The 23,722-nt window shown below is 48.6% G+C and overlaps 1 protein-coding gene across 4 annotated transcripts; it reads right to left on the minus strand.

Annotated features, from left to right (window-relative positions):
* Positions 1-1,418: 1,418 nt before the first annotated feature.
* TMEM161A (transmembrane protein 161A) lies at positions 1,419-23,591 on the minus strand. 4 transcript variants are annotated; one of them, XM_005604140.4, is made up of 12 exons: positions 23,482-23,591; positions 20,547-20,650; positions 19,861-19,941; positions 19,437-19,534; positions 19,167-19,323; positions 18,025-18,176; positions 3,828-3,888; positions 3,588-3,731; positions 3,373-3,486; positions 3,050-3,224; positions 2,828-2,924; positions 1,419-2,528 (listed from the first exon to the last, which is right to left on the minus strand). In XM_005604140.4, the coding sequence occupies exons 1-12, from the start codon at positions 23,482-23,484 to the stop codon at positions 2,275-2,277; spliced, it is 1,440 nt and encodes a 479-aa protein (XP_005604197.1). In that variant the 5' UTR covers positions 23,485-23,591; the 3' UTR covers positions 1,419-2,274. The 4 variants fall into 4 exon arrangements, with proteins under 4 accessions (XP_005604197.1, XP_070102808.1, XP_070102809.1 ...); XM_070246707.1 differs by having other exon boundaries at positions 22,016-23,487; XM_070246708.1 differs by lacking the exon at positions 19,437-19,534 and having other exon boundaries at positions 23,482-23,549.
* Positions 23,592-23,722: the final 131 nt, after the last annotated feature.

Here is a 23,722-nt window from a genome sequence, read left to right on the forward strand (position 1 = left end):
GTCTTCCTTTAGCAGTAGTTTTACTTTGCGTCCAAGATGCAAATATCTAGCTCTCCCTGTTTGGTGTAATTGATGATGTGTGAAAGGGCTTGAGAGCACCTCCTACAGGCCTTCCAGACTCCAATTTAGTTAAGATTTCTTCTGTTAATTTCCACGCTCCTGGGACACCAGGGGAATGGTGCAGGGACCTGCAGAGCTGGGAGATGATGTACCTGTGTTTTTACTGGAGTTTTGAGAAGGATCAAAATCTGATGATGAGGTTTAGTTCATGTTAAACCAGGTCTTAACCTTTTTTGTTTGTTTTTGTTTTTGTTTAGTATTATCTCTTCCTTTAACTTTTTTTTTAAGATTTTATTTTTTACCTTTTTCTCCCCAAAGCCCCCCAGTACATAGTTGTATATTCTTAGTTGTGAGTCCCTCTAGTTGCAGGATGTGGGACGCCACCTCAGCGTGGCTTGATGAGTGGCGCCATGTCCGCGCCCAGGATTCGAACCAATGAAACACTGGGCCACCTGCAGCGGAGCGTGCGAACTTAACCACTCAGCCATGGGGCCGGCCCCCCTTTAACGTTTGATAGAGGTTTTTTTTTATAACTTTCATCATTTTTTTATTGAGTTCATAATAGTTTACACCATTGTGAAATTTCAGTTGTACATTTCTTGTCTGTCACCACATAAGTGCTCCCCTTCACCCCTTTGCCCACCCCCCACCCCCTTCCCTTGGTAACCACTGAACTGTTGTCTTTGTCCATGTGTTTGTTTATATTCCACATATGAGTGAAATCATCTGGTGTTTGTTTTTCTCAGTCTGGCTTATTTCGCTAAACATATACCCTCTGGGTCCATCCATGTTGTTGCAAATGGGATGATTTTGTCTTTTTTATGGCTGAGTATCCAGTCATTGGTCAATGGGCACTTGGATTGCTTGGCTATTGAATCAAAATTGGATAATGTGTTTAGTTCATGTTAAACCAGGTCTTAACTTTGTTTTAAATATACTTTTCATTTTTATCCACGTAACGAGAGCAGAGCTTCCAAAGTCAAACCCCACTCTAGGACACAGCATTCTCTGCTGCTCCAGCTCCTGTTCTCGGAGCTGCTTTCTACCGTGTCCGGTTATAACCTCACTTTACTAAGTGGAATCATGCTCCCTTTGGGTTATTGTTAGCTGGCAAGTCAGTGGAGAGATGACAGCTAGGGGGAGTGGTGAGGGCGCTTCTTGCCTCAGGTGAACCACACCCGACACAGGTGAGGGAGCCCGGAGCAGGGGGCCCTGGCACAGGAACATCCCTGCAAGGAGCAAGGTCCCCAGGTGGGTCACATTTGCCGGTTGGCAGGGCATTGACAAGGGGCCCCAGAGGTGGGCCTTGGGGCCCCAGGCGATCACGGAGGACTTTGGCTCTCACCTGGTCAGGAAAATGGCTGTGACTCATCTTTTTTATTCTTAATATACATTTTATAAATACCAAAAAGGTTCCATAATCCACGTTTGGGTTATGATAACGTACATGCACACACACTGGGTGTGGCCACAGCAACAGGAAAATTCCCGGGTCACTGCCGCCCCTCACCCTCCTTCCCTGGGTCACCACGACCTCAACAGCGTACCCATTTTTCTGCGTGTGACTTTTACCTGGAAGCAGCCCCTGCATCCCTGTGGCAGAGGGCCTGGGTCACCCTCTTCCCCTCCCTCCATTCTCCCCCTGGTTTCCCCTCCCATCCTTGCCCTGCACGTTCCCTTCCCTGCGCGCTCCCTCCCCTGCAGTCTGTCGGAGGGCTTCATTCTCTGGTCCTCACACTCCCCTCTCCCAGTCTTTTCTCCTCCCTCCCCCTCATCACTTTCCCTTTCACAGGTGACTCCCCTCCTCTTTCTGGTCTCTTCCTTCTCCCCCTAACGTCTCTCCTCCAGTCCCACTGGTGGCTTTTCCTCTTGACATCGGTCCATTTCCCCCCCTTTCCTCATCTCTGCACTTCTTACTCCCCACACGGACACACAGGAGGCCGCCTCCCAAACCACTTGAATCCTGTTGTAAAAAGCGGCCTGCTCCTTTATTTGTTCAGAAGATTGCCCCTCCCTCTGTCGTCAAACCGCAATGGCCATGGGATCCTCTGCCACCTGGCCCAGAGGAGACAGTTTCGAGGCCGAAGCTGAGGGTCAAAGGGGGTCATGGCTCAGGCACTGCGGTGAAGGGACGGGCACAGAGGGGACTCCCAGGCCCCCTTGCACCTGGGCAGTGAGGCGCACGCGGAGGGGGCGCCTGTGTCCCGCAAGCGGTTAGGAGCCCGCCAGGTGCTGGTGGAAGTAGAGGCCGAAGAGGCTGGAGAGCAGCTGGCAGGCGGCGGTCCACCAGATGAGGAAGGCGAGGACGCCGCGGAGGAAGAGGGGCGTGAGCAGGCCGCCCAGGGCCCCGGCGATCCGGGCCGCCGTCTGCTGGGCCTCGTCCTCCCACGGGCCGTCCGGGCTATCACTGCCGGAGGACGGGGCGGGAGACAGCGGGGGGACCGGGCCCAGGCCCCAGGAGTAGCCACCTGCAGGAGGAGGAGCGGGGAGCGAAGGATGGGTGGAGGCACAGACGGGGTGGGCCTCCAGTCTCGCAGCGGAGCAGATTCTCACCTGCCGCCCCGCGCCCCAGGCTCGGCTCCGCACCCATCCAGGCTCCGCGCCTGCCCAGGGCTCTACCTCCCGCCCCACTTCAGGCCCCGCCCCGGCCCCGCCTTGCTCTAGCTCCAGGTCCTGCCCACCCTATCCGTGGGCCCCCTCCGCTCTATCTCCAGGTCCCGCCCCCACTTCAGCCCCGCCCTGCCCCGCCCTGCCCGCTCCTTCTCACCCAGCGTCTTGAGCAGCAGCGTGCAGTTGAGCGTGAGGATGAGCGGCGTCAGGTACTGCAGACTTACCACCGTCACGTAGCAGTAGACCCGCACCACCTGGTGGGCAGGTAGCACTGGCTGCAGCTGGGGACCATCTGGGCTCCGGGTGACCCCACGCCCGAGGGACCCGGAGCCCCGCCCTGAGCTTCGGGTTCCCTCCCCCCCCCCCGGGGCGCCCGTACCCGCCGCTGGATCTCACGGGCCTCGATGCGACCGGCCTCCCGCCGCAGCTGCTCCACGCGGGCCTTGGCCAGGCACAGGTAAGCCTGCAGGTGGGGCCGGGTCACCGCCAGCCGCAGCAGACACAGCACCACCAGCACCCAGAGGCGCAGCGAGTCGAAGACAGAGTCCGACAGCCTGCCCAGAGGGAGGGGCAAGGTGCTAGAGAGGCTACCCCGACCAGGGATTTTCCCCCAGGGCCCAAGCCTCCTCCCTGAGCTTCGGAGACTGGAGTACACACAGGGGTCCCCAGCTGCCCTCCCTCCCAGCACCAACCCATACGCACAGGGAGTAGGGTGTTCCCCCAAAGGGCGCCTGGTGCAGGAAGTCCCGTGCAATGGGCTTGGTCCAGAGCCACAGGATGAACAGAGGGGACAAGAAGCTGGTGTGCAGAAGGAGCCTGGGGGCAAGGGCGCAGAGGGGTGAGGCCTGGGCACCCGCCATCTCCCTAGCCTCTCCCTCAGGCTCCCTAAACCCCACCCATCCTGGCCCCCAAGTAACTGCAGCATGGGCCGATCTTCTGACATGGTCAGGGCGTCCCGGTGGGTCTGGGCCAGCCGCAGGCCGGGGAAGGTGAGGAAGGCGCCCAGCATGGAGCCCATGACCGCTAGCCCCACGCGGATGGCCAGCTTGGCCAGAGGGAGCCTGGGGAAAAGAGAAGAGTCAGGCAGCCCCAGACCTGTCAGCACCCTACCTGCAGGACACAGCCTGCCCCTGCTCCCCTCCTTTCCCAGCACTCACGCCCAGTCCCAGCCCTGCGTCTTCAGAAGTGGCTCCAAGTTCTGGGTCATGCTGGCCAGGCCTGGGGAAGACAAGAAGAGGGCAGTGTTCAGTAGGCCACTGGGGCCTCAGAGCCTGCTCTGCCCCCTCCCAAGACATCCTTTTGCTCTCCAGGTAGGAACACACCAGTGGCAGCCAGGCCCTGTGCCAGGCATGAGGACTTTTCTCGGGTTACGTGCAGCTCTTTTCAAAAAACAGGAGAATGCACCAGGCCGACACCCTTCACTGGACTAGGAGAATGCACCAGGCCGACACCCTTCACTGGACAGGAGAATGCACCAGGCTGACACCCACACCCTTCACTGGACTAGGAGAATGCACCAGGCTCACACCCTTGATTGGACAGGAGACGGAGTTGGGGGCACTGAGTCTGAGCTGCCTGGATTATCCTAGGAACCTGGAAGGGCATGAAGGGTTCCTGCAGGAAAAAACCAAAGTCCTGGAAGGAATCCTCCGTTCAGGCCCCCAGATTTCCCACAGAGTAAAAGTGAATAAATATGAGTCACAACCAAAATCACCAAACACACAAGGAAACAAATCACCATAAAGGAGAGTCAGCAGAAAGGAAAAATAGACAAGTTTAGACTCCAAGGACTTCAGAAATTGGCATTACCAATTATGTGTGAAATCCCTGAGGAAAATAAAAGCTGGAATCACAGAACAGGCGACATGAGTACCTCAGATGACCATTGGATTTGCAAAGGAACCAACTAGGCTTTGCTAAAGGAAAACTATAATTACTGAAATGATAGGTTGTTAAACAGCATATTAGCAGCAACCAAAGGAGGAATTAATGAATCAGATATGAAGAAGTCAGATTCCAACTCAGAAGGACAAAGTGGGAAATATGAGGAGAGATTGAGATAAGGAAGACAGAATAGAAAGTCCAGCGTAAGTCAAATCCCAGTCCCAGAGAGAGGGGAGAGAGAATGGAGCAGAGGAGATGTGAGAATGGTTGAAAAGTCTGCAGAATGGTGACACATACAAAGTATGTCAAACCAGATACATGCAAAGGAATCCATACCTAGACACACTGTGGTGACGCTGTGGAATACCAAAAAGAAGGAGATTGCAAAGCAGCCAGGGAGTTAAGACAGATCACCCATAAAGGAAGGACAATTAGGCTGGCAGCCAATGTCAACAGCAACAAATAGAAAGCAAAAAAGTAAGATGGCAGAAACAAGGCCAAATATGTCAGTAATCACAACAAATGTAAGCAGACTAAACTTTGAAATTGAATGATACAGATGGTCAGACTTGATTGAAAGTATCCAGCTATATGTGTTTTAAAGGAGGCATACCTCAGCATAAGGTCACTGGAAGGTTGAAAGAAAAGGGATGTTAAAAAGATACAACAAATACTAATCAAAAGAAAGCTAGAGAGGATATATTAATACAAGATAAACTAGACTAAGACAGAAATATTAAAAGAATCAGGAGGGGTCAATACATCATGATAAAGTGGCTGATTTGCCTCGAAGATGTTCTAAATCTAAACTTGTAAACACCTTGTCAATTAGCCTCAAAATATATAAAGAAAACACTGACAGAACAACCTGGAGAAATTGAGAGCTCCAGCCTCCCAAAGGGAGATTAACCCTTTAATGGCTGATGAAAAGTTAGGAAAGATGGAGATTTGAATTTACTGACCGAGGCCAGCCCGGTGGCGCAGCAGTTAAGTTCACATGTTCCACTTCTCGGCGGCCCGGGGTTCACTGGTTTGGATCCCGGGTGCAGACATGGCACCACTTGGCACGCCATGCTGCGGCAGGCATCCCACATATAAAGTAGAGGAAGATGGGCACAGATGTTAGCTCAGGGCCAGTCTTCCTCAGCAAAAAGAGGAGGACTGGCAGTAGTTAGCTCAGGCCTAATCTTCCTCAAAACAAAACAAAACAAAAAAAACCCTTGAATTTACTGACCCATAGAGGCAGGGAATATATGTTCTTCAAGAACATGTGGAATAGTCACAAAAACTGAACACATTCTAGGCCATAAGACAAGTCTTACCAAATATTAAAGAATTTATTACAAATAGACCATCTTCTGTAACCACAGTGCAATTAAGCTAGAAATAAATAAGAATTTTTTTTAAGTTCTGCATTTGAAGTTTTTAAAAACACATATATTGATGCATAAGTCAAAGAAGAAATCACAACAGAAACTTTAAAATACCTATAAATGAATGGAAATGAAAATACAAGTCAAAACTTATGGGGTAGACAAAAGTGGAACTTAGTAAAATATTTATAGCTTCAAATGTTATAATAGGAATAGAAGAGGCTGAAAATGAGCTAAGTAGCAAAGTAAGAAGTTGGAAACAAGAAAAGGAAGCCTATCACAGTGCTGTTCTAGAATCCAGCGATGCCAGCCACACTAAAGGAGAAGGATTGAAAAGGATGAAAGAAACCAGAAGATTCCACAAGTCACTAAAAATGCAATTGCTTAGCAAGGTTATTCCATGGAAGACACTCAATGTGATGCCTACCTCATAACACAAAAGTGAACTCCCAGGAGTCTGAGGGTTTGTGTAAACAGCAAAAGTTGAAATATTGTGGAAGAAAATACAGAATGTCTTTCTGATCGTAGGGAAGCGAAGGGAATTTCTTCAAGACAAAAATTAACTAAAATAACAAATTCCTTTCATCAAAAGACACTAGAGGCAATGGCTGTAACTATGTTCAATGGCTCAGCCAAAAAAAAGTGTGATGCATGTGTGTGTGGAAATGAAAATAATGCAAACATGGTCAAATGAATATAGGTCAAGGGTGTATGAGGATTCATTAGGGGATTCTTCCAACTTCTCTGTAGGTTTGAAATCTTTAAAAATAAAACATTTGGGAAATTTTTTTAAAGGAAAAACACCACAAAGAAATTGAAGACACACATGTCAAATTGGGAATTTTTTTTTTTTTTTTGAGAAAGATTAGCCCTGAGCTAACATCTGCTGCCAATCCTCCTCTTTTTGCTGAGGAAGACTGGCCCTGAGCTAACATCCGTGCCCATCTTCCTCTACTTTACATGTGGGACGCCTACCACAGCATGGCTTCCCAAGCGGTGCCATGTCCGCACCTGGGATCCGAACCGGCGAACCCTGAGCTGCCAAAGCAGAACATGTGAACTTAACTGCTGTGCCACTGGGCCGGCCCCACAAATTGGGAATTTAATCAATTCCAAGATACATGGTTTTTTTTTCACATTTTAACTTTTCTGAAATTGGGATACATGTGACAATTGATGGCATGCAGTAGTTTAAGTGACAGTATTTTTTAAATCTCTTTTCAGTGGTTCATGAAATAATGGTGTCAGATTTGATAGAAGGAAGTGTGTGCAACACATGTAACAAAGGATCAGCATTCAGAACATATAAAGAAACCTTACAAATCAACAAGAAAAAAAAACATACAGCCCCAGAAAAGCTTCACAACGTTGGATTTGGCAATGATTTACTGGATATGACACCAAAGGCAAAGGCAACAAATTAAAAAATAGATAAACTGGACCTCATGAAAAGTAAACATTTTTGTGCATCAAAAGATACTATCAGTGGGAGCTGGCCCGGTGGTGTAGTGGTTAAGTTTGCATGCTCGGCTTCAGGGGCCCAGAGTTCACAAGTTCGGATCCTGGGTGCAGACCTGGCACCACTTGTCAAGCCATGCTGTGGAGGCATCTCACATAAAGTAGAGGAAGATGGGCACAGATGTTAGCTCAGGGCCAGTCTTCCTCACACACACACACACAAAAGATACTGTCGACGGAGTAAAAAGGCAACCCAAAGAATAAGAGAAAATATTTACAAATCATATATCTGATAAGGGATTAATATCCAGTATATATATACAACTCCTAAAACTCAACAACGAAAAAACAAACAACGTGATTCAAAAATGGGCAAAGAACTTGAACAGACATTTCTCCAAAGAAAATATATAAATGGCCAACAAGCAGATGAAAAGATGCTCAACGTTACTAATCATTAGGGAAAGGCAAATCAAAACTGCAATGAGATACCATCACACCCATTGGGATGGCTATTCTTAAAAAAAAACAAACCCAGAAAGTAATAAATGTTGGTGAGGATGTGGAGAAGTTGGAACCGTTGTGCATTAGTTGTGGGAATGTAAAATGGTGCAGCCACTGTGGAAAACAGTTTGTTGGTTCCTCAAAAAATTAAACATAGGATTGCCACCTGACCCAGCAATTCCACTTCTGGGTGTGTACCCAAAGGAACTGAAAGCAGGGACTGGAAGAGACATTTGTATGTGTGTGTCCATGGCAGCATTGCTCACAACAGCTAAAACATGGAAGCAATCTAACTGTCCACCAACATGTGAATGGATAAGGAAAATGTGGCATAGCCACACAATGGAATATTATTCCCCCTTCAAAAGGAAGGAAATTCTGACACATGCTACAGCATGGATGAACTTTGAGGACATTATGCCAAGTGAAAGAAGCCAGTCACAAAGAGACCCATGCTGTGTGATTCCACTTATACGGGGTCCCTAGAGGAGTCAGATTCATAGACACAGAAAGTAGGATGCAGGGCACCAGGGGCTGGGGGAGGGGCACGGGGAGTTAGTGTTTAATGAGACAGAGTTTCAGTTTTGCAAGATGAAAAGAATTCTGGAGATGGATGGTGGTGATGGCTGCACACCAATGTGAATACACTTAATGCCACTGAAATGTACACTTAAAAATGGTTAAGATGGGGGGCCAGCCTGGTGGCACAGCGGCATGTTCTGCTTTGGTGGCCCGGGGCTCACTGGTTCGGATTCTGGGTGCGGACATGGCACTGCTTGGTGAGCTATGCTGTGGCAGGCATCCCATGTATAAAGTAGAGGAAGATGGGCACGGATGTTAGCTCAGGGCCAGTCTTCCTCAGCAAAAAGTGGAGGATTGGTGGCAGATGTTAGCTCTGGGCTAATCTTCCTCAAAAAGAAAAGATTAAGATGGTAAGTTTTATGTTATGTGTAAAATAAATTAAAATTAAAATTTAAAAAGACACACAGCCAAAAGAAAAATGGGCAACAATAGGAACCGTCTTTTCACAGAAGAAGAAACTTGAATCCCGTTCATAACAGGAAAACATGGCCAGCCTCCCAGGCAACCAGAGAAATGCATGTTAAGACCACAGAGGCCACATTTTACATAGCCAGATGGGCAAAAACCAAGCATCTTCCACAGATTTTGACTCATTTGAACCTTACTGCCCTGCAGGTTGGCGCCATCAGCACCCGACCTCACAAGCAGGGAGGCTGAGGCAGGGAGGGTTGTGCGGCCACCCAAGCTCACCCTCGGCACGGCCAGGAATCAGTGGGCAGCCTGAGCCCAGTGTCCACACTCTGGATGCTAGGCCACACAGGTGGTGGCCAGGCTGGGAGAACTGCTCTGAAAAACGCTGAGGCACCATCTTATAAAGGTGAACATGATCCCATGGTCCCCAAGTCCTGTGCCTGAAAGAAACACCTGCACGCATGTATGAGCAAACGCATGTAAGAGTGATCCCTGTAGCACTGTGAGAGAGCTAAATGGCCATCAACAGGAGAATGGACAAGTAAGGACAAGAACATCATACATCCGTGACGAGAGATGAACCGAAGGCCCCAGGCCAACACAGCCCAGTTTTGGAAACAGTATCAGAGAGGAAAGCATGAGCTGTGGAGCACACACTGCAAAACTGAACAATGAATTCTCTAGGGGCAGAGACATCTGAGAGGAAACTATTTTTTAAAAAGGCAAAGGAGAGTGACGTCAGCAACATGGCTGAGTGAGCAGTCTTCTTTGTCTCTCCCCCTTCGAATCTACATCTAATTGGACATTCATCATCGGTCAACAAAGGATATCCACACAGCATCTCAGGATGCCTGAGAGACCCATGCTGCTATACATCGGAAGGTGGATGGACTTCCCCCCAGGCAGGAGGTGGAGATAGGTGAAAACTCTCTGACCCCCGACCCCCAGACAGCCTAGTACCTGCAAGTGACTTTCTTCCAGCGGACACGCTCATAGCACCACTACGCACCAAGGCAGGTGTGTGAGTGCACCGGTGGAGTGACGGTGGAAACAGGTGACCACAGTCCTACCTAAGCCCCCCACGATTGCCCCTAAGCCCAGGGGGAAAATCCACGGTCCCACAGCAGCCACAGGGCAAGCCTCTACTTGGCATTAGCAGAGAGGCCCCACCCAGCATTCAGAATGCTGGGAGGCTCTGGGACAGGGGGATCCTGGGCGGTGCAGCAGCCCACCAGCTGCCTCTGACTCACAGACTCCAGCAGTGTCCCAGAGAGGGCAAGGGACACCCAGTGGGCCCATGGGACTGGGTGGGGGAAGGTTGATGCCCCAACGGCCCTGCTCCGTGGTCCAAGGGGAAATTCCATGGTCCCACAGCAGCCGCGGGGCAAGCCTCTACTCGGCATTAGTAGAGAGGCCCCACCTAGCATTCAGAACGCTGGGAGGCCCCAGGGCAGGAGGATCCCAGGTGGTGCACCAGCCCACCAGCTGCCTCTGATTCACGATCTCCCGCTGTGGCCCAGAGAGGGCAAGGGACACCTAGTAAGCCCGTGTGAGTGGGCGGTGACAGGTTGGAGTCCCAGCAAGCCTGCTCCACGGTCCAGGGGGGAAATCCACAGTCCCACAGCAGCCACAGTGAAAGCCTCTGCGCAGTGTTAGCGGAGAGGCCCCGCCTGGCACTCACAAGGCTGGAAGGCCCTGAGGCAGAAGTAGCACAGCTGGGTGAGCTAAGCACAGACTGCAGTAGATACCCATAGCTCTGCTGCAGCCCACAGTGAACAAGCGAGATCTTGCAGGCCCTGATGGTGACAGAGCTGTGAATCTACGTGAACCTGGTCCAGGCCACTGTGAAAGCCCATAACACCGCTGCAGACCCTAAGGAGGGAGCACGTCTAGGTGGTCTGCAACAGTAGGCACCAGCAACCTGAGGCCCCCTTGCAACTGTCCCCACAGCTGACAAGAGACCCCACAGGACCACTGTGACTAAGAGGAGGGGCCCAGGTCCAGTCAGCAACAGCTGACAGGGTTCCTGGTTGGTGCAGATTAAACAGCTGCTCCCCTCACTCCAGTAGAAGCAAGTGGAAGCAGTAACTACATTCTATCTCTATGCGGAGGCACAAATCCACGCCATCAAACAGTATGAAAAATATATTAAATCTCCAGGACAGAAGAAAAATAACAAGTACCCAGAAAACAATCCCAAAGACAATGAAATCTGTAACCTAAATGACAATGAATTCAAAACAGCCATCATTAAAAAACTCGATGAGTTAAAAGAGAATACAGGTAGACAACTCAATGAGTTCAGGAGCTATGTCACAAAAGAGCGTGACACTATAAAGAAGAACCAATCAGAAATATTGGAGATGAAGAACACAATGGAGGAGATTAAGAAAAATCTGGACTCTCTGAATAGTAGGGTTGATAATATGGAGGACAGAATTAGCAATTTGGAGGATAGGAATATAGAAATGCTGCAGATAGAGGAGGAGAGAGAACTAAGACTAAAAAGAAATGAAGAAACTCTCTGAGAATTATCCGACTCAATTAGGACATGCAACATAAGGATTACAGGTATCCCAGAGGGAGAAAGTATCCCAGAAGGAGAAGGGGGCGGAAAGCCTGTTCAAAGAAATAATGGCTGAGAACTTTCCAAACCTGGGGAGAGAGATGGAACTCCATGTGACAGAAGACAATAGATCTCCAAACTTTATCAATGTAAAAAGACCAACCCCAAGGCATATAGTAGTGAAGCTTGCAAAGGTCAATGACAAAGAGAAAATACTAAGGGCAGCAAGGCAGAAGAAAATAACCTACAAAGGAACCCCCATAAGGCTGTCAGTAGATTACTCAGCAGATACTTTACAGGCTAGGAGAGAGTGGAATGATATATTCAAAACTCTGAAGGACAAAAACTTGCAGCCAAGAATACTTTATCCAGTGAAAATACCCTTCAAATATGATGGAGAAATAAAAAGTTTCCCAGATAAACAAGTTAAGGGAGTTCATTGCCACAAGACCTCCCCTACAAGAAATGCTCAGGAAGACCCTCATACCTGAAAAATCAAAAAAAGGAAAGGGGTTACAAAACCCAGAGCAAAGGAGATAAGTGGAAAGACAAAAACAGAAAGTAGCAGCTTTCCATCAGAACAGGTTAGCAAAAATTAAGTATAACATTAAAGATAAAAGGAAGGGAAACACCAAGAATGAATATAATCTTGTCATTTTAACCACAAACTCACAACCCAAGAAGGAAGAGAAAAAAAAATCTGACAATAACAACCTAGAAGGGGAAGAGGAAGGGGATGGAACGTCTTAATCTAAGGAAATAAGAGGCTATCAGAAAATGGACTATCTCATCCATGAGATGTTTATACAAACCACTTGGTAACCACTCAACAAATAACAAGAATAAAGATACAAATTACAAATAAGAAGAAAACCAATATAGAAATCTACCTACTTGAATTAGTAGTCCAAAAATCATGGGACAAGAAACAAAGGAAATGCAAAAGAACCGGAAAACAAGTGATAAAATGGCAGCATTAGGCCCCCACATTTCAATAATCACTCTAAATGTAAATGGATTGAACTTTCCAATCAAAAGACACAGAGTGGCAGGATGGATCAAAGAACAAGACCCAACAATATGCTGCCTCGAGGAAACACACCTCAGCCCCAAAGACAAACACAGACTCAGAGTGAGGGGATGGAAGACAATACTCCAAGCTAATAATGAACAAAAGAAAGCAGGTCTCGCCATACTTATATCAGACAAAGCAGACTTCAAAGCAAAACAGATAAAGAAAGACAAAGAGGGGCAGTTTATACTGATAAAAGGGACACTCCACCAAGATGACATAACACTTATAAATATATACGCACCCAACACAGGGAGCACCAAAATTTGTAAGGCAACTGTTAACAAAACTAAAAGGAGACATCAACAACAATACAATAATAGTAGGGGACCTCAACACCCCATTAACACCAATGGATAGATCATCCAGACAGAAAGTCAACAAGGAAATTATAGAATTAAAGGAAAAATTAGACCAGATGGACTTTATAGATATATACAGAACACTCCATCCCAAAACAGCAGGTTACACATTCTTCTCAAGTGCGCGTGGAACATTCTTAAGGATAGACCATATCTTGGGAAACAAAGCAAGCCTCAATAAATTCAAGAGGATTGAAATAATATCAAGCATCTTTTCTGATCATAATGCTATGAAACTAGAAATCAACTACAAGAATAAAGCTGGGAATGGGGCAAAAATGTGGAGACTAAACAACATGCTACTGAACAAACAATGGATTATTGAAAAAATTAAAGAAGAAATCAAATATTATCTGGAGACAAATGAAAATGAAAACACACCATATCAACTCATTTGGGATGCAGCAAAAGCGGTCCTAAGAGGGAAATTCATTGCAATACAGGCTCACCTCAGTAAACAAGAAAAATCTCAGATAAGCAATCTCAAACGACACCTAACAGAATTAGAAAAAGAGGAACAAAGAAAGCCCAAAGTCAGCAGAAGGAGGGAAATAATAAAAATTAGACCAGAAATAAACAATATGGAAACAAAAAAGACAGTAGAAAGGATCAATGAAACAAAGAGTTGGTTCTTCGAAAAAATTAACAAAATTGACAAACCCTTAGCCAGACTCACTAAGAAAAAAAGAGAGAAATCTCAAATAAATAAAATTAGAAATGAGAGAGGAGAAATCAGAACAGATACCACAGAAATACAAAGGATCATAAGAGAATACTATGAATAACTATATGCCAACAAATCGGACAACCTAGAAGAAATGGATAAATTCTTAGACTCTTACAACCTCCCAAAACCGAATCAGGAGGAAACAGAGAATCTGAATAGACGAATCACAAGTAAAGAAATTGAAACCGTAAATCAAAAACCTCCCCAAAAATAAAAGTCCAGGACCAGACGGCTTCTTTGGAGAATTCTACCAAACATTCAAAGAAGTTTAACACCTATCCTTCTCAAACTATTCCAGAAAACTGAGGAAGGTGGAGCACTCCCTAACATATTCTATGAAGCCAACATCACCCTGATCCCCAAACCTGACAAGGACAACACAAAGAAGGAAAACTACAGGCCAATATCACTGATGAACATAGATGCAAAAATCCTCAACAAAATTCTGGCAAACCGAATACAGCAATACATTAAAAAGATTATACACCATGATCAAGTGGGATTTATACCAGGGACACAGGGATGGTTCAACATCCGCAAGTCAATCAACGTGATACACTACATTAACAAAATGAGAAACAAAAACCACATGATCATCTCAATAGATGCAGAGAAAGCATTTGACAAGATCCAATAGCCATTTATGATAAAAACTCTCAATAAAATGGGAATAGAAGGAAAGTACCTCAACATAATAAAGGCCATATATGACAAACCCACAGCCAACATCATACTCAATGGGCTAAAACTGAAAGCCATCCCTCTGAGAACAGGAACAAGACAAGGGTGTCCACTATCACCACTCTTATTCAACATAGTACTGGAGGTCCTGGCCAGAGCAATTCTGCAAGAAAAAGAAATAAAAGGAATCCAAATAGCAATGAAGAAGTGAAACTCTCGCTGTTTGCAGACGACATGATCCTGGCCAGAGCAATTCTGCAAGAAAAAGAAATAAAAGGAATCCAAATAGCAATGAAGAAGTGAAACTCTCGCTGTTTGCAGACGACATGATCCTGGCCAGAGCAATTCTGCAAGAAAAAGAAATAAAAGGAATCCAAATAGCAATGAAGAAGTGAAACTCTCGCTGTTTGCAGACGACATGATCTTATATATAGAAAACCCCAAAGAATCCATAGGAAAACTATTAGAAATAATCACCAGCTACAGCAAAGTTGCAGGGTATAAAATTAACATACATAAATCAGTAGCATTTCTATACTCTAATAACGAACTAACAGAAAAAGAACTCAGGAACTCAATCCCATTCAGAATCGCAACAAAAAGAATAAAATACCTTAGGGTAAATTTAACCAAGGAAATGAAAGACCTATACAATGAAAACTACATGACTTTCCTGAAAGAAATTGATGATGACATAAAGAGATGGAAAGACATTCCATGCACATGGATTGGAAGAATAAACATAGTTAAAATGTCCATACTACCTAAAGCAATCTACAGATTCAATGCTATCCCAATCAGAATCCCAAGAACATTCTTCACAGAAATTGAACAAAGAATCCTAAAATTCATATGGGGCAACAAAAGACCCCAAATTGCTAAAGCAATCCTGAGAAAAAAGAACAAAACCGGAGGCATCACAATCCCTGACTTCAAAGCATACTACAAAGCTACAGTAATCAAAACAGCATGGTACTGGTACAAAAACAGGTGCACAGATCAATGGAACAGAACTGAAAGCCCAGAAATAAAACCACACATCTACGGACAGCTAATCTTCGACAAAGGATCTGAGAGCATACAATGGAGAAAAGAAAGTCTCTTCAAAAAATGGTGCTGGGAAAACTGGACAGCCACATGTAAAACAATGAAAATTGACCATTCTTTTTCACCATTCACAAAAATAAACTCAAAATGGATCAAAGACCTAAAGGTTAGACCTGAAACAATAAGTTTTCTAGAGGACAATATAGGCAGTACACTCTTTGACATCAGTTTCAAAAGAATCTTTTTGGACACCATAACTCCTCAGATGAGGGAAACAATAGAAAGAATAAACAAATGGGACTTCATCAGACTAAAGAGCTTCTTCAAGGCAAGGGAAAACAGTATTGAAACAAAAAAACAACCCACTAGTTGGGAAAAAATATTTACAAGTTATATATCCGACAAAGGGTTAATCTCCATAATATATAAAGAACTCACACAGCTCAAAAACAAAAAATCAAACAACTCGATCAAAAAATGGGCAGGGACATGAACAGACATTTCTCCCAAGAAGATATACGGATGGCCAATAGACACATGAAAAGATGCTCATCATTACTAATCATCAGGGAAATGCAAATCAAAACTACACTAAGATATCACCTTACACCTGTTAGAATGGCAAAAATATCCAAAACAAAAAGTGACAAATGTTGGAGAGGTTGTGGAGAAAAAGGAACCCTCACACACTGCTGGTGGGAATGCAAACTGGTGCAGCCACTATGGAAAACAGTATGGAGATTTCTCAAAAAATTAAAAATAGAAATACCTTATGACCCAGCCATCCTACTACTGGGTATATATCCAAAGAACTTGAAATCAGCAATTCCAAAAGTCCTATGCACCACTATGTTCATTGCAGCATTATTTACAATAGCCAAGATGTGGAAGCAACCTAAGTGCCCATCAAGTGATGAGTGGATAAAGAAGATGTGGTATATATATATACAATGGAATACTACTCAGCCATAAAAAAAGATAAAATCGTCCCATTCACAACAACATGGATGGACCTTGAGGGTATTATGTTAAGTGAAATACGCCAGATAGAGAAAGACGAACTCTGTATGACTCAACTCATAGGTGGAAGTTAAACATAGAGACAAAGAGAACTGATTGGTGGTTACCAGGGGAAAGGGGGAGTGGGGGGAGGGCACAAAGAGTGAAGTGGTGCACCTACAACATGACTAATAATAATGTACAAATGAAAGTTCACAAGGTTGTAAACTATCATAATCTTGATAAAAAGTTAAAAAAAAAAGGCAAAGGAATGGTAAACACAAAATTTGAGAAACTGGTTGGGTTGGGAGTAGGAGAGGAAGGCAGTGGGATCAAGGAGGTTGCACAGCGACATGCTACAGGAGCATTGGGAATGTTCTAGTTCTTATTTGAGAGATGGGTTCATGGGTGTTTATATTATTATTTTGCTGTGTAATTTACATATATACGTTCTTTTGTATATATCAAACATTTTATAATTTTAAAAATTGAAAAGTGGGGAGAACTGGAAAGATAAACTCTAGGAGTCAGCAGAGTTATATGGGCCATGGTGAGGATTTTGGTCTTTATCCAAAGACCACTGGAGTCTGGTGTCAGGCAGAGGAGTGATGTGATCCAAATTACGTTTTTAAAAGGTCATTCAAGGAATAGAAAAAGTCAAAAGAAAAATGGGAAACTAATAAAAAATAGTTGCAATTCCTATCCCATACAAAGGCTAGTTTCCTTAATATATAAAGACCTCCTACAAATCAATAAAAGGGTCAAGAACCCAGTAGAAAAGTGGGTAAAATAATAGCTCTGAAAGGGAGATAGAAATGGCTCTACAACATATGAAAAGATGCTCAACCTCACTTACATTTTTACCCATCAGATCACCCAAGATGGAAAAGCCTGAGCAAACACATTGGAGAGGATGAGGGGGGAACAGGCACGTTCATACATTTTTTCCTGAAGGGCAATTTGCAACATTATCAAAATTACAAATGCACTTTCTTGCACAGGGCCACATGCACAAGGCTGTTCCCATACAACACGGTTGTGTAACAGCTTGGTTTTGTGTAACAATATTTGATAACAAAAGAGTTAGATATCCATAAATAGTGACCTGGTTAAATAATCATAGAACATCCATAAAATGAAATATCACGTAGCTGTTACAAAAAATGGCACTGTATGTAGTGTCAAGGGACAACTTCCAATATTTATTGTTTTTAAGGGAAAAAGACAAGGTGTAGAGCCATATGCACTACTGTTTTACATGAATAAAGGAAGTGGGACCCTAGGTTTCCTCTGGGGAAGAGGACCAGTGTGGAAGGGTGATTTTTACTGTGTGTCTTCTTATACTTTATGAATTTTATACCATTTACCTATTTCCTCCCCAAATTAAATTAGAATAGGTAAATATTAAGTCACTGTGGCTGCCGGGTAGACAGCAACTGGAGGGAACGGACGTGCCCAGGTGACGAGCTGCAGCCGCAGGCGTCCATCAGAAACAGTGAGACAGGGTGTCCTCTCATCCCCAAAGCCCAAGGAGGCAACCAGGGTAGCAAGCACCCATGGAGACTGCTCGGGCCCCAGAAGCCCCCTCCTTCACCTACTATGTGGAACAAGCCACTTAAACCCCACCCTCGACAGCTTACACGAGGGAGTGATGGAGGTGTCAACCCCAGGCCCCCCACTGCACGTACCTGGCTCCAGGCCCAGCTCGAGGGTCTCCTCCCGCACCACCTGCACCAGCATGGCCAGGAGCAGGAAGAGGAAGGCGAAGGTGAGGCAGACGGAGCGCTCACCCCCCTCCTCCGCACTGAAGTACAGCCGGGTCACGGTCAGGAACACCTTGCTGGGGACGGGGCTAAGGAGGCCTTGAGCGCCTGTAGTGCCCCTCCCCTGTTCTCCCCACCCCGCCCCTGCCCCCCCCCCACCCCCGGCCAGTGATCCCTCAACTCCGGACCACAAATACCAGAGTTTGGGTTTGAAGTCCCAGGGAGCAAGTTAGTGATGAAGGAGAGTGAGCCACTGAACAAGCCCAGAAGACAAGACCCAGGGCTGCTCACACCTGTGTCACTGGCATGGGGGTGTGCAGGGGCAGGTGTGCCTGGGCCTCCAGCTTGATTCATCATACTACGTGTGGCCAGTTAGAAATGGCCACCAAGTCTGTCTCCTAGGGGTCCCGCCTGCCTGACCCACCTAGTCTCCTGGCGGCATTCACAGCAGGTGAATTTCCTGTTCCTCTGAGACACTATCATAAATACAGGCTGTACCTGAGAGTCTGCCCCAAAAGAGACCCATGGGGCTTTCCAGAACCAGTGTGGGCATCAAGATAGGCTTCGCTTCTTCACAAGCCCATTCCACGACATTTTCCCTGGCTAGGGTCCTCAAAGTCATCAGTTTGCCTCTGCTCTCCAAGCAGCTTAATTAAAAGTTGCAGAATGGGCCTTCTCTTTTCCAGCCTCTCCATCTGGGCTGCTTGGTGACTTACTTTGACCAAAAGAATGGACAAGGATGGGGTGGCTGACTTTGGGCAAAGACTCAGGTGGCCTGCAGAGGCTCCTTTTCCTTGCTGGCCTTTCTGCTCCTGCAGTGAGGAAGCTGGGGCTAGCCTGCTGGATGGCTGGACCACATGGAATGGAATGGAGACTAGCCGACCCAGCTGAGCCCAGCCCAAAGCCAGAGCCAATGCAAAGCGGCTGCTTTATCCCAACAAGATTGCAGAGGTTTGTGGCACAGCAGTCAGTAACTGATATACCAGTTTAGGGGGAGACAGGGGACTTCAGATCCGGCTCCCACATGCCTCCCCCTGCCCCACCCAGGGAGCCTGGAGGAAGGATACACGGAGAAGGCAACGGTGAGCAAACACCAGAACACAGCGATGTTGGTCTCCTTGGCCGAGCCCAGCACGTAGTAGTAGGCCTCTGTGAAGAGGTACACGCCTCCCGAGTACACAGCGAAGTCCACGAACCACTGGTACTCCAGGAAGAAGCGCAGGACTGCATGGACAAGCTGCTCAGTGCTGGCCATCCGCCCAGGCCGCTCCCTGCCCCATCTCATCCCATTAGGGTGTGGGCCGAGAGGGGAGTTGGGGACCCAGTGGGCCTGTTACCGAGGGCATCGACGGCTGTGAGGGGGCAGGTCTCCAGCTGGAAAGGGGCATCTCGGGGCACAGACAGCGGCTTCTCCTCACTATAGCCATTGGCCCACCTGGTGGGGAGGGTGTCAGAGCAGCATCTCCCGGTTCCTCCTCCCCCAGTCAGGCATGGCAGGCCACACAACCCCAGCACCCCAGCACAGAAGGAGCTGGCCCAAGAGACACCTTCTCCCCTAGCCTGGGTCTCCTCTGCACTCCAGGGTGCTAGCACCAGTTGCCCACAAGGCTGGCCCAGAGCACATTCCAATAAGCATTAGATGCTGACTGGAGGCAACCAATGAATGCCGGTGCCCCTCTCCTCCTCCTTGGGTGTCCTGATTCTCCCAGGTGCTGCCCCACCCCACCCCCAGCCACTCCCCGAAGGCTGGGGCTCACTCACCGCTCCTTCCTGCCTCGGGGTCTCTGCTTCCCCACCAGGGCGCGAAGCTCTTCATCGGATGGGTGCTTGTATCGGAAGAGACTGAGGGCAAAGACAGGCAGTCAGGACAGCTGGGGCATGGTGGGTCAAGGCAGTGAGCCCCAATATCTGGGACTGGAGTCAGAGGGAGGGCTGGCTCTGAAACGGCTGGGGACAGGATGGGCAGGGGCCATTGAAGGCACGGGAGGTGGGCTGGGGTTGGCTGGGGGCGTGCAGGGGGGTGCTGGACACCCCTGAATGTGCTGGCTAACTCTCTTAGCCGAGCAGGTGTGGCACTGTCCTGGGGAGAGAGTTCGTTCCACCAGCTCTCAGGAAGCAGCTGAGACCCAACCGGGGACAAAAAGCATGGCGGGAAAGGATCGCAGGGAGAGGCGGGTGGAAGGGGGTTGGATTACAGGCAGGCAGGAGTCGGGGAAGCAGCTGCTCTTCCCAGGGAGGGGACAGTTTCACGGGTGTACATCTGTCAGCACTGATCCAACTGTGCGCTTCAAATATTCGCAGTTGATTGTACACCAATTACGTCTCAATAAAGTTGTGTTAAAAAACAACAAAAATGCCATGCAGGGCGAGGCGGCTGGGGGAAGCGGAGGCGGGGGTCTGTGGGCCCCTCCCTCTGCCCGCGAAGGGCTGCGGCTCCTGCGGCTCACCTGCCATCGCAGAGCAGCCAGCGCGCGAAGGAGCAGTGCGGCGCCAGCCTGTGCATGAGGGTGGCGGTGAGCAGGGTCACCACCAGCTGCACTCCGAGGACGGCCTGGGGGGAGGGGATATGAAGGGCAGTGCCTGCCAGAGGGTGACAAGCTCACTCCTTCCGAAGCCGAAGCCGGGCTATTTATAGAGACGCCAGGGGGCAGGTGGGGGAGGGAGGGCCCTTCCCGGCTCAGGCTGCATCTTGGAGAAGAGGCCTGGGATGAGCTTGGACCCAACCCTGGGAGCCCCTGCTGAGGGCGGATCCCCCCACCACCTCGACCTGGCTGGGGTGTAGGGTGGTGCAGGGCAGGCACTGGAGCAGAGACTGGGGTTCCCCTCCAGCCTCTGCTATGGATTTCAGGTATTAATCTCCCTGAGCCTCGGTTTCCTCATCTGGAAATGGGGTGCTTCCTCTTCTGTTTCCTGTACCCTCACTACCACCCTCCCCATGGAGGAGGAGCTTGGCACACCCAGGGAAAGCGGCTTCTCTCCTACTGTCCCACCCACGCACCAACTGTCTCTGGTGAGCTTCAAGCTTCAACCTTCACCCTGGCGGCTGGGTCCCCCAAAGTCTTTCCCGTCTTAAATTATGCCTGGGGGCTCCATCACCCTCTCCTCCTCTCCCTCCTTTTGTAATCAACCTCCTTGGAAAGCATCTATTTCTGGCCACTGCCTGTTTCAGGAGCAAGATATTTGAGTGGAATGACTTTTTTTTTTTTTTTTTTTTTTTTTGCTGAGGAAGATTTGCCCTGAGCTAACATCCATTGCCAGTCTTTCTCTTTTTGTATGTGAGCCCCTGCCACAGCATGACCACTGACAGACCAGTGGTGTGCAGCTGCCCCCAGAACCAAATGCAGCTGCTGAAGCAGAGCGCACCAAACTTAACCACTAGGCCATCAGGGCTGGCCCTGGGATAACTGTTTGTTAATTAGGAATTTTCTCACCAAGTTCTGTGTAATGGCCTTTTAAACAACAATTCACAACACGTTTTCATATACCTACTTTAAAAAGTTTTGGAAGAAATGATTTTGGTAATCAGTCTGAACATGAAGCTGGGTTTACCTGCTTGAATGCAGGAAATACCCATTTGCCATCAGTAATTATGTAATATTATGTGCTCAGGAGAGCTGCCTACGGGTATTATGGTATTATAATTAACAACTAAAATTAAATAAAGATTAATATTAAAATTAATTATTAAAATTATTTTTTAATCAGGCAAGAATAAGCTAACTTTAATGGGAAAAGCTCTGGTGTGATGGATATCGACCTAGCACTGTAATTCAGAATGACTGCTGAGAAATTTACCCTTCAAATAACCCTCTAACAGGATATTCTCTCTATGCCTGAGCCTCGTAAACCGAGACTAGAATATGTTTTCAATAACGGGGTTGGGAGGTCTCACCAGTCTCCTAGTCTCACTGCTTACCTTCTCCAACCCCCAAGTGCAGATTGGCTGGCGGGCACCAATGACCAGGGACCGTGGGCCCCTCCAAACCCAGTGTGCCGCGGGGTCCGCGGCCCGCCATTCCTCCTAGGACCCCTCCTCCGCCGCCCCCCAGCGCCTTCCACTAGCCGCTCTCCAAACTTTAGAGCCTGGGGAGCCTCTCCCCTTGTGACCGCATCCTCTGCCAGGGTTTTAACCACCGACCTGGCCCAGCACACGGGCACCTCCAGCCCAGACCTCTCTGCCGAGCTCGCCGACCGTGCCTCCTCCACGCCCTTCCCGGGAAGCCCCAGCAACCGCCCATCCCTACGTCAGGTTGGACCGACGGAGGGAGAGAGGGAAGGAGGAAGGAAAGGAAAGAAGAATGGAAAGAGGAGGAAAGCAAGGCAATGGAAAGGAAGGAGGGAAAAAAGGCACGCGTCCCTCCACCTAAAGCTCCCAAAGTCCGCCCAGGCATGTTTCTCAAGTCCCGCGACCCAGCAGCCTCCAGGCTTGGGGTCCACGCTCTGCAGATCTCCAAAGATCTTCTGGAGCCTCCCATCAGGCCACGGTCCTCCTCTGCTCAAAGCCTTTCCCCGGATCTTTGACCCGAGAGTCTGAGAATCCTACTAATTCACGTCAATGCGACTTTCCTCCATCCTGTTCCCGAGAGCCCTTCCCTCCTCTCCCACCGAGACCCGCACCCCGGCCGGGAACGACCCCCACTTCCAAGCACCCCTCCATCAACTCTCTTCCTTCAGGCCCTCCGCCAACGCCCCTCCTCGGGGAACCCCTCCCCCCGCCCCAGGCAGGGTGAGGCCGCCTTCCAGTCCCCTTCAGGCTGCCCCTTCCTCTGCCCAGTCCGAACCCCTCGGGGCTGGGGTCCCCGCCCTCGCCCCGCACCAGCCTCCCCACGAGGGGCCGGGCGAAGTTGGAAGAACTGACTCAAGGGGTTGGACCCGGAGCCGCGTGAGACCTGAGGGTTTCAACCGTGCTGTCTGCAATTCCGGGACCTTCGCGCTCCCTGAGCCACCCCGATCCCGGGGCCTGGCGCCTCCTCTCAGGGCTCCCTGGCCCGTCCACGCGCCCCGATACCCTCGATGGACTACGCTTCCGCAGGACCCTGGTCCGCAGAGTCCCCAGATCTCCCTCGCGAGGGACGAACATGCTCGGGTCCCTATCCGCTCCGCGGTGCCACTACCCCTCGGCAGGACCTCAGGTCCTAGAGGGTCCTGAGAGACTTGCCAGAGCCCCAGAATGCTCAGGCGGTTCCAGTCCCGGCGGCTCGACCCCCGGACCCTCACAGGTCCTGCTGCGAGACTCTGACCCCAAAGAGAGACACACGGTCCTCAGCGCGACCCCGAGTCCCTCCGAGCCCTCAATCCCCACAAAGGGACCCCCGTCCCTTCGGCGTCTCCCCAGACGCCCCCGGCCCCTGAGGGGCCCCCACGCCGCAGCCGCCGGCTCACCATGTCGGCCGCAGGAGCGCGGTGCGCGAACCCACGGGCCTAGGGCTCAGGGCGCTTCGTGGGAACTCGACCAGTCAGAGCCCGACCCTGGTCTGACAAGCAGCCCGTGCGACCAATCATCAGGCTTGGAGCTGGGGCAAATCACGAGGGACAAGGGATCGCTCGCGTTGCATGCCGGAAATTGTAGTTGGAAGACGCTCGACAAGCTCAGACTGTAGTTGGGTCAGGACTGTCTCTGGGA

Source organism: Equus caballus, chromosome 21 (assembly GCF_041296265.1).
Source record: "Equus caballus isolate H_3958 breed thoroughbred chromosome 21, TB-T2T, whole genome shotgun sequence".
Taxonomy (NCBI): domain Eukaryota; kingdom Metazoa; phylum Chordata; class Mammalia; order Perissodactyla; family Equidae; genus Equus; species Equus caballus.

What these genes read in the sequence shown, in the direction of transcription:
- TMEM161A (XM_005604140.4), bottom strand. An exon ending in CACAGCCGTCGATGCCCTCG is followed by an intron (nt 19,324 to 19,436) that starts GTAACAGGCCCA and finishes TTGTCCATGCAG; the next exon opens with TCCTGCGCTTCTTCCTGGAG. An exon ending in CCCGTGAGATCCAGCGGCGG is followed by an intron (nt 2,925 to 3,049) that starts GTACGGGCGCCC and finishes CCTGCCCACCAG; the next exon opens with GTGGTGCGGGTCTACTGCTA.